We start from the raw sequence: 16,625 nt of genomic DNA on the forward strand, positions 1-16,625 counted from the left end.
CACAGCAGGGGGGTGGTATAGGGCTTGAACGTCGCAGGGGGAAGTTGTAATGCCTTTCCTGTCTTTCTATTGGCCAGAAAAGCGCGCTAACGTCTCAGAGATGAAAGTGAAAGTAACTCGAACATCGCGTGGTACTCGCCTCTAGTAACGAACATCTCGAACACGCTAATACTCGAACGAGTATCAAGCTCGGACGAGTACGTTCGCTCATCTCTAGTGGAGACCCTTTTTATAACTTTAGCTCCTCCCACCAGATTAGCATAGAACTAGAGAACTACCTCCCTAGACTTTGTTATGTCTTTTCTGCAAACTGGCTTGTTAACCCTCTAGCTGCTGCAGCACAATAATGAAAACTCAGACATTACCTAGAAATACAATATGCAGCAATAAAATTTAAAAAAAAACACCTTCACATTTTATACATCACCATTTTACATATAGTTTGATGTGCAGATTCCAGGGTACCGGCTACATGCTTCTGGGTACAACACTTCTTGTCAAGGGACCCTGAAAATGAGTCAAGATTCTGCATCTGTTCCCATGATAACATTTCCTTCACTGTTCATCGTTGATCAATGATTTACAGGCCCATTACATTCAGGACCATGTGCTACCGAATATTTGCTTCATTATGAGAACTCACTTTAATGAGAACGTAAAAGTGATGACAATCTCTGTACAGCTCTGCGGCATATGTTGGTCTTATGTCAATGAATATAAAAGTAATATCCTACAATACCCCTGTGTCTCAGCCTCAAAATCAAACGGTTATTATAATTCGCAGCTGACTGAAATTTTTCATGAAATTGACTGATGGTTGTCTTAGCCCCACCTAGAATTTCTGTTTTTTAATTTCAGCCGGAAGGTACCCGTAAGACGGAAATTATATCATCAGTTATACTGGAGCCAGCAGCAAGAAGTAAGTTCTCCTTTCTCTATTTGATGAAGGCTTCTGTCACACTTGTATTCAGTTTTTGACTGTTTGGCTACATGATAGGAGTCATGGAACGGAAAAAACGGAAGTGCTGGGTCCATCCTATGACTTACGGGAAGAACGTAACGTTGCCACCCGGCCGGTAAACCACCGGCCTGGCCGGTATTTTTTCTGCCAGGCTTGTGCCGGTATTTTTTTTTACCAGCCCTATTACAGGCCAGTATTTTCAGAGCCTGCACTGCCCCCTAGCGCCAGTTAACTCTCCTCCAGCAGGGGAAACCCTAATGACATCAGGGGAAACAGACCTGCAGAGCGAACAGCTTCCAGGGCCTCCGATTATGTCATGTAATGTGATACCATGTGTGGGAGGAGTCAGGGATCACATGACCAAGAGGGCTAAGTAAATGTAGGACTCTGCAGGTGTGTGTGTGTGAGAGAGTGAGTGAGTGTGTGTGTGTGTGCTGTAGGGTTCTAGATGGATGGATTGAGTGAAGCGGAGCTGTGTGTGGGGGTCAAAATGGATGTAGCTGAGCTGTGTGTGTGTGATGTCTGGGGATCAGGATAGATGTAGTGAAGTTGTGTGTGCGATGTGTGTGGGGGTCAAAATGGATGTAGAAGAGCTGTGTGTGCGATTGTGTGTGTGGGTCAAAATGGATGTAGCAGAGCTGTGTGTGCAAGGTGTGTGAAGGTCAGAATGGATGTAGTAGAGCTGTGTGTGCGAGGTGTGTGGGGGTCAGAATGAATGTAGCAGAGCTGTGTGGGGGTCAGAATGAATGTAGCAGAGCTGTGTGCGAATTGTGTGGGGGGTCAGGATGAATGTAGCAGAGCTGTGTGTGCGATGTGTGTGGGGCTCAGAATGGATGTAGTGGAGCTGTGTGCGTGTGTGATGTCTGGGGATCAGGATAGATGTAGTGGAGTTGTGTGTGTGCGATGTGTGTGGGGGTCAGAATGGATGCAGCAGAGCTGTGTGTGCAATGTGTGTGGGGGTCAGAATGGATGTAGCAGAGCTGTGTGTGCAATGTGTGTGGGGGTCAGAATGGATGTAGCAGAGCTGTGTGTGTGAGTCAGAATGGATGTAGGAGAGATGTGTGTGCGCTGTGTGTGGGGGTCAGAATGGATTTAGCGGTGCTGTGCGCGTGATGTGTGTGGGGGTCAGAATGGATGTAGCGGAGCTATGTGTGTGTGATGTGTGTAGAGGTCAGGATGGATGTAGCGGAGCTGTGTGTGATGTGTGTGGGGGTCAGAATGGATGTAGCAGAGCTGTGTGGGCGAGGTGTGTGGGGGGGTCAGAATGGATGTGGTAGAGCTGTTTGCGTGATGTGTGTGGGGTCAGAATGGATGTAGCGGTGCTGTGTGTGCAGGTCAGAATGGATGTAGCAGAGCTGTTTGTGCGATGTGTGTGGGGGTCAGAATGGATGTAGCAGAGCTATGTGTGTGATGTGTGTATGGGTCAGGATGGATGTAGCGGAGCTGTGTGTGTGATGTGTGTGGGGGTCAGAATGGATGTAGCAGAGCTGTGTGTGCGATGTGTGTGGGGGTCAGAATGGATGTAGCAGAGCTGTGTGTGATGTGTGTGGGGGTCAGAATGGATGTAGCAGAGCTGTGTGTGGGGGTCAGAATGGATGTAGCAGAGCTGTGTGCGAGGTGTGTGGGGGTCAGAATGGATGTAGCAGAGCTGTGTGTGATGTGTGTGGGGGTCAGAATGGATGTAGCAGAGCTGTGTGTGGGGGTCAGAATGGATGTAGCAGAGCTGTTTGTGCGATGTGTGTGGGGGTCAGAATGGATGTAGCAGAGCTATGTGTGTGATGTGTGTATGGGTCAGGATGGATGTAGCGGAGCTGTGTGTGCGATGTGTGTGGGGGTCAGAATGGATGTAGCAGAGCTGTGTGTGATGTGTGTGGGGGTCAGAATGGATGTAGCAGAGCTGTGTGTGGGGGTCAGAATGGATGTAGCAGAGCTGTGTGCGAGGTGTGTGGGGGTCAGAATGGATGTAGCAGAGCTGTGTGTGATGTGTGTGGGGGTCAGAATGGATGTAGCAGAGCTGTGTGTGGGGGTCAGAATGGATGTAGCAGAGCTGTGTGCGAGGTGTGTGGGGGTCAGAATGGATATAGCAGAGCTGTGTGTGCGATGTGTGTGTAGGTCAGAATGGATGTAGCAGAGCTGTGTGTGCGATGTGTGTGGGGGTCAGAATGGATGTAGAAGAGCTGTGTGTGCGATGTGTGTGGGGGTCAGAATGGATGTAGCAGAGCTGTGTGTGCAATGTGTGTGGAGGTCAGAATGAATGTAGCAGAGCTGTGTGTGTGATATGTGTAGGGGTCAAGATGGATGTAGTGGAGCTGTGTGTGCAGTGTGTGTGGGGGCCAGAATGGATGTAGCAGAGCTGTTTGTGCAATGTGTGTGGGGGTCAGAATGGATGTAGTGGAGCAGTGTGTGCAATATGTGTGAGGGTCAGAGTGGATTTAGTGGAGCTGTGTGTGTAATGTGTGTGGGGGTCAGGATGGATGTAGCGGAGCTGCATGTGTGATGTCTGGGGATCAGGATTGATGTAGCAGAGCTGTGTGTGTGATATCTGGGGTCAGTATGGATGGAGCGGAGCTGTGTGCGCGATGTCTGGGGATCAGGATGGATGTAGTGGAGTTGTGATGTGTGTTGTGTGGGGGTCAGGCTAAATGTAGCAAAGCTGTGTGTCCGATGTATGTGAGGGTCAGAGTGGATTTAGTGGAGCTGTGTGTGTGTGATATGTGTGGGGGTCAGGATGGATGTAGCGAAGCTGCATGTGCGATGTCTGGGGATCAGGATGGATGTAGTGGAGTTGTGTGTGTGATGTGTGGAAGTCAGGATGAATGTAGCAAAGCTGTTAGCGTGGTGTGTGTGGAGGTCAGGATGGATGTAGCGGAGTTGTGTGTGTGAGATGTCTGGGGGTCAGTATGGATGTAGCAAAGCTGTGTGTGGGGTGTTTAGGGATCAGGATGGATGTAGTGGAGTTGTGTGCGTGATGCGTGGGGGTCAGGATGAATGTAGCGAAGCTGTGTGAGTGATGTGTGTGGGGGGCAGGATGGATGTAGCGGAGTTGTGTGTGTGCGATGTCTGGGGGTCAGGATGGATGTAGTGAAGTTGTGTGTGTGTGCGATATGTGTGGGTCAGGATGGATGTCTGGCCGGCACTGCAGTGACAGTGTCGGGACCCGAGGAGGAGAGCGGAGGAGCAGTACATGCAATACGAGGTATTTACCATGTACTGCATGTAATCTTGTATGTTTAGGTGGTATACGTTATACATAATATGGACCATGCTGGGGTAACCTGGCTATCTCATGTATATAATTATAAATGTGTAGATTGCATGGGATGCGAGCGTCTGCAGCGTGTTCTCGCGAGTAGAGGGCGTGTGATTCACACTAAATGTCATCTACTTGCAAGAACACGCTGGATGGGATCCCGCACATGCGCACAAACAATGGACGGGATCCAGGAGATAAAGGAGGAGAAAAATGCTGTGGTAAGCCACGCCCCGACACGCACCCTTTTTTGCCATGGACGGTATTTTTCCATGACAAAGGTGGCAACCCTAGAAGAACGGCACCCAACAGACCCCACTGACTATAATGGTGGCAAACTGGACAATTACCCCCATAGATAGGAACCGCAAACTAAAGCAATTTGGTATTACTAATGCTTTGTTCACATCTGCACTGGACTCTACATTGGGAGCCTCTGGTGCAGATCTGGCATATAATCCCAGATAAAATATCCCAGCATGCTGCACGATTTCATCTGGGGAAATGCTGGTTTAAAAGGACCTTTGATGAATTCTAGTGTATCAATTGGTTCTTCTCTGCCCTTCTGTGATATATTGAGCTTCTAATCAAGATTCGTATTGTTTAATATCTCAAGTGAACTTTTATATCCTATTCCTCGTCCAAATCCATATTGGCGGTGCCTGTAGCAGGTGACTGGGCCAGAGTAAGTTGTGGGCTGTTAGAGGAGGGCGGGGAAGTGGCAGCTTCTGTCAGTTGCGAAGCATTATTAGGATCTATAGAAGTTGTTGAACCAAAATACTGTGCAGTGCTTCCAGCTTCAGGTGTTACTGGTGGGGTGTAATAGATGGGTTTCCCTCACTTGTCCATTTTCAATGTTTTGTCAACTAAGAGATTATTTGAGATCATATAGTTGGTGAGTTGTGGACCCATTTAAAGAGTCGGGTCACTCTGTCATGGGCAAGCTACTTCAAGACTCGACAAAGACCCGTAAGGGTTGAAACGTTGTCTCTTCTCTACATGGAGTCAATAAAGGATTGGTGATTTTATATTACACCATGTATGCTGCCACTTTTTGCATGGATACAAGCTACTTCCGTCATAAATATACAGCTGCGGTCAAATGTAAGTTATGAAAAAAGATACAGTTCTAGAGGAAAGAGCAAGAAGACCCCATTAGCAGTGCCAGATTAAGGGTCTTTAAGATATGGAACACTTAATTTATGAAGAAGTAACTCGGATATACAGCATATTTATGCTGTATATGATGTCACCCAGAGTACAGCTATATATGGACGTTGCACTGTTATCGCTTTTACTTACCCGTCACTTGTCCTCTATTAACTCCAAAGAAAGATAGAGGCATTGCTTACACACTTTAAGCTATATGACTAACAACATAAAGCTTGAAACGCTAAGTGACTCTTCTCTCACACCCGAATCTTGCACCATAAAACACCATTATTAACCTGCTACACGCTGCTTCTTTCTCCAGCACTTGATCTATCTTATCCATACCTAATGCTGATGTTTATTACCATGTCTCTGCCTTCAAGGTCTGCTGCCAAGATATCCTGGGCCCTTCACATCTGCAGCCATCACTACATCCTATAGCAGTGAAGGCGAACCTTTTAGAGACTGAGTGCCCAAACTGCAACTCAAAACCCACTTATTTATAGCAAAGGGGTGACACTTCAGGGAGCGGGGCTTATCACGACGTATGATTTTTTTTTTTTACCTCAGTCATTATAAAAAGGATAGGGCAGCTTCAAAATAGACAGGGAGGAATGTCCTGTTTTTTTTTACTAGATGGAGCTCTGTAGTACCATTGGTGCGGATTTTGACTGGAAATCAGTTGCGTACCCACAGCTGGTTTTATACTATGTGGCGCTCCTCTCACTTCCTCCGTAGGCTACCCGCTGTCAGTGCACCTCGGCTTCCGGTTCTCAGTGGCCTGTAGTGGCCTCAACTGACCAGCATCACCTGACCAGGCAGCAGAGACCGGAAGCGGGGTAGCACTGACTGCGGGAAGCCTTCGAGGTGAGGGGAGCACCGCATAATATGAAATCAGCTGCGGATACGCAACTGATTTTTCTGTCAAAATCCGTAAGAATAGTGCAGATTTTGACTTTTTTTAATGCGGAAATGCTGCAGAGTTTGTCACGGAAGTTCTACGGAGGATATTCTGCAGCATTTCCACCATGTGTTAACATACCCTAAGTCAGCTTGAGATATGTTGCCACGCGCAGAGTGGCCTCTATAGTAATAGTGTCCCCTATATCAATACCACTAGTAATAGTATCCCCTATATTAGTCCCAGTAGTAAATGTCGCTCACACTGGCTCCAGTAGTAATAGTGACCCCCACAGTGGCTCCTGCGGTTATAGTGACCCCCACAGTGGCTTCAGTAGTAATAGTGACTTCCCCCATAGTGGCTTCAGTAGAAATAGTGACTCCCGGACAGTGGCTTCAGTAGTATTAGTGACTCCCCCCAATGGCTTCAGTAGTAATAGTGACTTCCCCACAGTGGCCTCAGTAGTAAGTGTCCTCTATTTAGGCCCTCAGTAGCAATATTAACCCCACAGTAGCCCTAGTAATGACACCCTCAGTAGCAATATTAACCCCACAGTAGCCCCAGTAATGACCCCTTCAGTAGCAATATTAACCCCACAGTAGCCTCAGTAATATTAACCCCACAGTAGCCCCAGTAATAACCTCCTCAGTAGCATTAACCCCACAGTAGCCCCAGTAATTATAATAACCCCCCTCAGTAGCAATATTAACCCCACAGTAGCCCCAGTGATAACCCCCTCAGTAGCAATATTAACCCCACAGTAGCTGCAGTAATAATAACCACCTCCACCTCAGTAGTAATGTTAACCCAGCAGTAGCTAGAGTAATAATAACCCCACGGTAGCCTCAGTAACAACTCCTGCATTAGCATTAATCCCACAGTAGCCACAGTAGTAATACTAACCCCCTCAGTAGCCCCAGTAATAACCCCACAGTAGCCCTAGTAATAATATTAACCTCCTTAGTAGCCCCAGTAATAACAACCTCACAGTAGACTCAGTAGTAATATTATCCCCCACAGTAGCCCCGGTAGTACTATTATTCCCCACAGTAGCCCCAGTAGTAATATTATCCCCCACAATAGTCACAGTGATAACCCCCCTCAGTAGCAATATTAACCCCATAGTAGCTGCAGCAATAACAACCACCTCAGTAGTAATATTAACCCAGCAGTAGCCAGAGTAATAATAACCCCCCAGTAGCCCCAGTAACAACCCCTTGCAGTAGCATTAATCCCGCAGTAGCTCCAGTAGTAATACTAACCCCCTCAGTAGCCCCAGTAATAACCCCACAGTAGCCCTAGTAATATTAACCTCCTCAGTAGCCCCAGTAATAACAACCTCACAGTAGACTCAGTAGTAATATTATCCCCCACAGTAGCCCCAGTAGTACTATTATTCCCCACAGTAGCCCCAGTAGTAATATTATCCCCCACAGTAGCCCCAATAGTAATATTATCCCCCACAGTAGCCCCAGTAGTACTATTATTCCCCACAGTAGCCGCAGTAGTAATATTCTCCTCTACAGTAGCCCCAGTAGTATTATCCCCCACAGTAGCCCCAGTAGTAATATTATCCCCCACAGTAGCCCCAGTAGTAGTATCCCCCACAGTAGCCCCAGTAGTAATATACCCCCCCCCCCCCTCAGTAGTAATATTAACCCCCACAGTAGCCCCAGTAGTAATACTGTCTCCTATATTGGCCCTCAGTAGGAGTAGCCCCAGTAATAATAATAACCCCCTTAGTAGCAGTATTAACCCCATAGTAGCCCTAGTAGTATTAACCCAACATTAGCCCCAGTAATAACCCTCCCAGTACCAATAATAACCCCACAGTCGCCCCAGTAATAATAATCCTCTCAGTAGCAATATTAACCCCAAAGTAGTCCCAGTAGTAAAATTAACCCAACATTAGATGCAGTAACAATAATAGCCTCCTCAGTAGTAGTATTAACTTCACAGTAGCTGCAATAATAATAATAACCGACTCAGTTATAATACGGACCCCACAGTAGCCCCAGGAATATTAACCCCGCAGTAGCCAGAGTAATAACAACCCCACAGTAGCCTCAGTAACAACCCCCGTAGTAGCAATATTAATCCCACAGTATCCCCAGTAGTAATATTATCCTCCTCAGATGCCCCAGTAATAACCCCACAGTAGCCCCTATTAGTATTAATATTCCCCTCAGTATCCCCAGTAGTAATAGGATTCCCCACAGTAGCCCCAGTAGTAATATTAACCCACGCCCCCAACCCATATACTTACCTCCTCCTTGAAGTCAGCGCCGCACCTCCTCTGCTCGGTGCTGCTGCAGGGCCACATACTGACATCAGTGTGTGAGCCCACAGCGTTTCCTCCCTTCTCTTCTCCTGCGGAACTAAAGGAGGCGATTAAGGTGAGGAGGATCCTGGATGCACATTGACATCTGAGTGTGCACTGGGATTAGTGCCGCTGCGTGATTACTGTCCGGGCAGCCACGGCAACTTGGTTGGTAATCACTATCATGGTGAGCAGCCATCGCCCGCATACCAGCAGAGAAGGCTCTGCGTGCCGTAGGTTCACTGCCATGGCCCTATAGCAACACAACCCCCCACCCAACATTTGACCCTACCTACTGTGCTGCCCAATTTCCCAAAATACTACACTTCAGGTATAAAGAATCTCAGACAAACAACAACATTTAGACCTCTTTCACACGGGCTACAAAATCACCACTACATGGTTTCCAATTGGTTCTTTCAGGCTACAAAACATCACTCATGTGAAAGAACCCATTGGAAACCATAGGCTTCACATACATGCGTTTTGTAGCGAGATTTTGTAGCCCGTGTGAAAGAGGCCTAATTCTGATCCCTGATTAGACCTCAAATTTAAGATATGGAAGTAAATTCAGAGCATAGACCTCTCAGGTCTCCAAAAAAAACTAATCTGGATACTTTTGCCTTGTAATCTGAAAATTTAGGAGCCAAATTTGCATCTATATTAATGTTACAAGTAAAAAAGACATTCTGTGTGCAGTCAGTCTCATAAGGTTTCAATCTGTAGATGTGGAGTCCAGCAGCACTCACTTATCCATTTAAATCCAATCAAGGTGGGGAGGAAAAAATGCAAAGCTGTGAATGGGGAAAATGAACCAAAAAAGCCCCAAGATAAATGCAATAGTGATGGATATACGGCAGCATAGATGGTAGAAGAAATAATTTCAAACCTTTACTGTTCCATATTTAAAAGGACCAGCCGGCCCCTTTTTAAATTTGGAACAATAAAAGGTTTGAAATAATTTCTTCTACCATCTATGCTGCCATATATCTATTGCAGTCAGTCTCATAAATCTGTAACACTTTTTTTCCCTGTCCACAGCAACCAATCAGTGCTCATCTGTAACTTCTTAAACTGAGGTAGTAAAATGAAAGCTGCACTGTGATTGGTTGCTTTTAGGAACAAAGACAGTTTTCATAAATAAGGCCCATGGGGGAGATTTCTTAACACTTTTGGTTGAAAAAAAAAATTGCATAATTTGGAGCAAGCCCCACTTGCACACAAACTTTGTGACTTTGTAAGCTGTACACCACCTGAAGGGCTGAAAGTACACACCAGAAATCGTTGCCAGTTCTTTGGAGCATGGATGGCTTTATAAGACTCCTCAATCACCTTCTGGGTGCTCTCCCTAAGGATCATACCTCTCCCGACCCACATCACAGGCCTCTCACCAGCCAAGCGAGAAATCTACTGCACACTAATGAGGGGCAAAAATCCCCAAACAGCTGTCTGTGTCTGGATTCTGGCTTGTTTTTTAATTCCCAATCATGGCTCTACAAATATGTATAAAGGGTTAAAGCATTGATTTGTAGGAATGTTACCATCCAGTAGGAGGTGCTGCAGAGGTATTATTCCATCTTCCTTATTTGCATTTTAAAACTACTTACATGTAATAGTGAAATGTCAAAGTTTTGATTGCTAGGGGCCGGGGTGCTGAGACCCCATCACTCATCACTACAATGAATGGGCAGAATTGCTCATCTCAGCGTTGTGTCCGTTCGGCAGTCATTTTAAGGAGTGTAGGTCTCAAAAGACTTTGTATAGAGCCTGCAAACTGCTTTGAGCAGTGAAGGAAACAGCCGATCAGCTGAGCACTTCTCTACAGATCTAACCTTGCGTATGAGGAGGAATGTCAGTTAGCCAATCGGCAGCAGTGGGTGTTTCATTTTACTCCAGCGGGATAAACCGTTGTCTCCACCCATAGTTCCGGTGGAGACAAGATACACCAGTACCGCTCGATATAATAGTACCAAGGACAGCACTTCTCTATCCACCTAAAAACACAGACAGCGATGGAAAGAACTTGAAGGTAACTGACCTGGTATCAGCTGTTAGGAAAATTTACTAACCATCATTTCCCACACTGGTCTTAGCACAGTTTCCTCCAGCGCACGGTGCACTGAAAAAATGTTGACACTGTGTTAGCCAGTACAGCAAAATGTGATTGTTCTCAATAAGAGAAACCAAGTAATCCTGTAGATTTAATGAGTAACACAAATACGTTATGTTACTGCGAGCTTTCAAACCTACCCAAGGTTCTTCCTCAGGCTTAAATGGAATAGACATACACGGTGTGAAGGAGTAAAATCAGCAACAGATCTGCAACAAAACCTGTGACAAAATAAGCAACAAATCAGCTACGGTATGTTCTTACATAGTGGATTATATAATCTACAGCAAATCTGCACCAGTTGCGTGAATTTCACCCCCTCCCGATTTTAAGAGGAGGAATCCACACTGAACACGTGCAGCATAAATTGACAGATCACAGTAGTGGAGAAGCCCAAATGTTGTAACATCCAGAAGAGAGGACACCCGCTAAGACACCTGCAGGCATTCTCCCCCTCTCTCACTCCCCACAGAGGCTGCTGTACATCACTACATAGAGGCAGGAGTGGGGGAAGGTGGAGAAGTTGTCTGGATTTGGTAAGGCCCCCTGCCCACGGACGTGATTTTGCCGTCGGTTTACCGCCGGCGAATCACGCTGTCTGAAGCTTTCCATAGCGTTGCTATGTAAAGCGCTGGCCCCCTGTCCACGAGCGGAGAACCATTGCGATTCTCCGCTCGCGGCGGGCAATTCGCAGCATGCTGTGAATTGCCCTGATTCTCCGCGGTCAGCTTATCTATCAGATTAGGCTGACCTGCGGAGAACCGTCTGCGGCTCCTGCTCCCATGGCCGAGATCCGCCAAGAGATACCGCAACGCCAATGGAAAGGGGGCCTTAAGGACCTTAATCACGTGACTGATGTCACAAAGGTCCTGTACTCATTTAGATTGCAGATTTGTGAAAAATTGCAACAAAAACACCACTTTTTTTCCTGCAGTTTACATGAAACTTGTGTACATTATTTTGTGTAAATTGATGCGACTTTGTGGCACAAATTTTTGCACAAATCATTACTAAATGGCAAAATACTAAAGCTTTACTGGAGAGTGGGGCCTGGAGCAAGTGCTCCAAGTACAGCAATAATAATCCAAACCCTACCTGTTAGGTGAAGTAGAGAGGGCACATATATTTACAGAAGTCTCCTCTGGGAGAGGATAAGGTAGGGCTGTGAAATGTTAAGTCTTTGTAGTTCCATTCTAGTAGATGAATTATAAAGTAGTCACTAGGTAGCAGCAGACACCAGAACTAGTGCAGGTAGTAGTTTTATGTGGGCAATTTAAAGAAGTTGTCTGACATTTTGTATTTGTCCAAATTTTTCTTCTACAATCATGTTCCTAAACTGAAATATAATAAACCAGTTCATACCCACCTCTCCAACTCGCTGAGGATTGGTCATCAATAGTAAAGGTCCTGGAGAACCCCTTTAAGTGATTTGTCACAGCACTGCCATGTTATATTTGCACAAGTAATGGGTTTGTTGTAATGTATCAGTGTATAGTATAATTATCTTTTAGACTCCCCTAATCAGTCTCAAAATCTGGGGAACCTTCAATGTGCACATCCGTTTAATATGGAGTTGGTCCTCTCTCTACCCCCATAGGCATCATAACTTTTCTGGAAAGACTTCAGTTGTAAGACCATTAATGATGCTGTGAACTGATGTTGGGTGGTCATTCCATTGGGATCACGTCACCCCTAATTTCCAACAGAAGTGACCCGCTGCATTGTCATGGTCATTCTTTGCTTTCATATGCCTTTCTTTCAGGTGGAGAACATGTAGTGAGGGTGCCGGCTCTTTCCAACAAGAACCTTGTTCCAGACTCCCCACCTACAATTATCATCAATGTACAAGGTGAGGCGCCGAGAAATTACCAGCATTGTGGGTACTAAAAGTCAGATGGTGTCCGAACAAGTGACTGTTTCCATCGTCTTTCCTTAGGAATTCCAATTGCACAATTTCTTGAAGATGCCATAGATGGTGCTAGTCTAAGCCATCTTATTGTTGTACCATCCGGCTGTGTAGAACAAAACATGAAAAAGTTGACTCGGGTTCTCATTGGTACACATTATCTTGACAAAACTAACCAGTGGCACCGAATAGGAGTGAATCGCAGGGATGAGGCCATTCAGAATATCAACACAGGTGACATTATGCCGTTTCCTGGGGTCACTTCTAGGAGGCCGATCTTCATGTTGTATCTACCGCAGCATCCATTCCATAACATACTCTGTCCTCACTTCCCCAATAGGTTATGTCAATTCACGCAGTTATCGTAAAAAGGATGGATCTTTTGGATCTTTCTCTGGATCGAACTCCGGCACCTGGTAGCTATGACTTCTCTCTTTAGGTCTCGCTTATATTATACTGCAGACTTTTTCCATTTTCTGTAATCATTTTCTTATCTTTAGGCTCACCGCTTATGTCGTCAAAGTCTTTGCTATAGCTAAGAATGTGATAAACATAGAGGATAATATTCTGTGTGATTCCGTCAAGTGGTTGATCTCAATGAGGCAGAAGCCAGATGGGATGTTCAATGAGAACATTCCTATTAGTGGCCAATATATGAAGGTAAGTGCTCTAGGTAAGATCTCAATGCATCCACACACAGGTTATACCGGATGGTTAGGGTGAGTAGGACTTAAGGGGTTTTACAATAAGGGACATTGAGCGCATATCCTCTAGATACTGTATACCATACAAGTTTGATTCGTGGATTAGTCAGACATAGATATATTTCTGTCCCTGCATGTTAGGCTATTTCTGTATCTTAGATTCTGAGGTGGATTTTGTAAATTCAGAAGATAGTTAGACAACTAAACTTTTTAATGTAGAAAAACAAGGCAGTTTATGGGATTTTCCATGCTATATCTTTGGATAGACCTCACTGTCTCCTTTCACTGATCAGAATGTAAAGTTTTAAGAGTTCCACATTAACCCCTTAACGCTCTATGGTATACGGTTATGTCATGGAGGTTCGGGTTTGTTTGGAGAGGGATCAGGAGCCACTGATCATGCCTGTTAATCCTTTAAGTGCCCTTATCGGCAATCCTAAATCGGCAATAAGATCATGGGGTGCCATTACGTTGCATTGGTAGCCAGGGGCTTCTAAAAGCCCGCAGAGCTGCCATTACAGTTTTCTCATCAAGCCATGCCTGTTCCGTGCCTTCATAAATTCCCTGTGAAGGCAATAGAAACTTGGTATCGTAGGAATTGTAATGACTCATAAAATAAAGTTATGTCAATTTTGCTGCAGTGTGTACACCATAGAAACAAGACCCCCCCTCCCCAACCCTATCCACAAAGATGGATTGCACTTTTTTTTCCCATTTCTCTCTACTTAGAATTTTTTCAAAGTTAAAGGGGTTGTCCCGCGCCGAAACGGCTTTTTTTTTTTTTCAATAGGCCCCCCGTTCGGGACAAACACAAGGGATGGGTGAAAAAAAAAAAAAGTTTAGTACGTACCCGAATCCCCGCTCTGCGGCGACTTCTTACTTACCTTACCGAGATGGCCGCCGGGATCTTCACCCACGATGCACCGCGGGTCTTCTCCCATGGTGCACCGTGGGCTCTGTGCGGTCCATTGCCGATTCCAGCCTCCTGATTGGCTGGAATCGGCACACGTGACTGGGTGGAGCTACGCGATGACGCGTAGAAGGGGGCGGAGCCAGAATGCCGCTCGTGCCGAGACCCAAGAGAAGGGAGAAGACCCTTCTGCGCAAGCGCGTCTAATCAGGAGATTAGACGCTGAAAATAGACGGCACCATGGAGACGGGGACGCCAGCAATGGAGCAGGTAAGTGAATAACTTCTGTATGGCTCATAATTAATGCACGATGTATATTACAAAGTGCATTAATATGGCCATACAGAAGTACTTAACCCCACTTGCTTTCTCGGGACAACCCCTTTAAGTACATTATATGGTACATTACACAGTACCATTGAAAAATACAACTCTTCTTGCAAAAAAAAAAGAGCTGTCAGACAGCTACCTTGTTGGATAAATAAGTTTTTTAAAAGTGAGGGGGAAAAAAAAAGCGAAAATTAAAAATATAAAAAGGCCACATCCTTATGGGGTTATATTTATATTTCTATTTACTGTCTCTTGTGTTGGCAGTTTGGGAAGGGAAAGTGAGTAAGGCACCCCACAGCTTACGGGAGTAGAGTCAAGGGGCACATATCGGGTGTAATAGGCATGTTCTAGTGTAATGGTATGGAGACTCAGCAGGAGATACTGGAGGGCCGCTTACTACAGAGCGAGGATAGTAAACCCCAGCTAGGCCAAACGGTGCAGAATTCTGATGTGATGCACAGGTGACCCTTAGCAGACTTTGCGGACATGAAATATTTGGTGTAAGGAACAGAATAAAGGGCCAACTGACTATAGAAGACTTTCCTGAGCTGACCTACAAAGATTAACCAGATTTAGTACTTTGAGTTGCCTCAACAAGTAGTCAGTGTACAAACCACCAAAAGTTTTACCATTTTAAGAAATTCCCCAGAAGTAAACAGCAAGGTTCAGTTATGCAGCCGGTGTCTGAGTGATGTTCTGCATTCTTCCTCACTGGTTTCATTTTTGAAGCATGGGCTACATAGCTCTAATTAAAAACTCAACCGCAGTAACTGGCACAGTGCTGTAAATGTTCAGCTGGCTACGGATAGCCTGTCAATGTGAAATCCCCAAAATTTTAGAGGGGAGCTTGAAATATAAGCCCTACCCTGAAAATAAGCCCTAGCTGCAGTAAACATTTTAAAAAATAATACATCATATAAGAAGCTCTGTCATCATTAAATGGCTGTGATTTGTTAATTGAGTGCTGGCTGTGCTTGGCTGATCCACAGAGCTCGTGAACCAATCACAGCCAGCTCCCCCTGGAGGTGGGGATTTTGATCCTGCAATCCAGGAAGTGCTGGCAGAAGATGCACCACAGGTGAAGAGAAGATAGAAGATCACAGCGCCGGAGATGACAGAGTTTCTTAGGTGATGTTTTGGGTTTTTTTTCACTGCAGCCAGGGCTTATTTCAGGGCTTTACAGTAGAATTTTCTACTGTAAAATTTGCTTCGCACTATGTGAAAACCGTGTTTTCATGCAGTGCGATGCAACAGAAAAAAAAGCTGTATTAGGTAAACATGGTCTACAAAGGAAAAAAAGAGAGAAAATTGTATGAGATAATCGCCCGTGTGGAAGAGGCCTTGAAGTAAATCTACAGGCACAAAATGAAAATTTAGATTCTGGCCAGACCCGTTGAGCTCTACACCTCCCAAAATGTTATTTGCCCAACAGTTGCCATTCTAGAATTCCTCCACTAGGACTCAGCTGAACCATGTCCTGACATTGATGACATGACAGCCAAGCAGCAATCATAAGAAATACCCTATTGCCAACCACTGTTCTCTATTAACACATTTTTTTCCTCTTTGTCACTCAGGGTGGTCTTGCGGGTTCGTCAGATCCTGATGTTGCCATGACAGCTTTTGTTGTTATTAGTCTACTGGAGAGTCAGAAATATTGTACCAATTTCATAGATGTAAGTGACCGGTAGAAAGAACTGGTAATCTATATATAATCCATATGAACCGAGCTAACAAGTATCACTCACTGGGCAATGTATTCTGTTGGGAGTTGTAGAAATTATGTTTTGCACAAACAGTAAAGTATGATTGTTCTCAGTGAGAGAAACCAAGTAATCTTGTAGATATGATACCTTTTAATACCTAACAAAAAATGCATGATGTTACAGCAAGCAAGCTGTCCCCGAAAGCTTGCTTGCTGTAACATCATGTATTTTTGTTAGCCATTAACCCCTTAGTGACGAAGTTTGTTTGCGCCTCAGTGACGGAGCTAAATTTTGCAAATCTGACATGTCACTTAACATATCATAACTCCGTAAAGGTTTTGCATATCCAAGTGATTCTGACAGTGTTTTTTCGCC

At 45.2% G+C, this 16,625-nt stretch overlaps 1 protein-coding gene across 1 annotated transcript in view; it reads left to right on the plus strand.

The window, feature by feature from the left end:
- Positions 1 to 16,625, plus strand: part of LOC136610275 (complement C3-like) — a 133,505-nt gene that overhangs the window by 79,194 nt on the left and 37,686 nt on the right. Inside the window, exons 22-27 of the mRNA XM_066589507.1 lie at positions 859 to 919; positions 12,457 to 12,543; positions 12,631 to 12,834; positions 12,941 to 13,016; positions 13,101 to 13,260; positions 16,122 to 16,220. Of these exons, the coding sequence (XP_066445604.1) occupies positions 859 to 919; positions 12,457 to 12,543; positions 12,631 to 12,834; positions 12,941 to 13,016; positions 13,101 to 13,260; positions 16,122 to 16,220 (687 nt within the window). The remainder of the gene's footprint in view (positions 1 to 858; positions 920 to 12,456; positions 12,544 to 12,630; positions 12,835 to 12,940; positions 13,017 to 13,100; positions 13,261 to 16,121; positions 16,221 to 16,625) is intronic.

Source organism: Eleutherodactylus coqui, chromosome 2 (assembly GCF_035609145.1).
Source record: "Eleutherodactylus coqui strain aEleCoq1 chromosome 2, aEleCoq1.hap1, whole genome shotgun sequence".
NCBI classification, from domain to species: domain Eukaryota; kingdom Metazoa; phylum Chordata; class Amphibia; order Anura; family Eleutherodactylidae; genus Eleutherodactylus; species Eleutherodactylus coqui.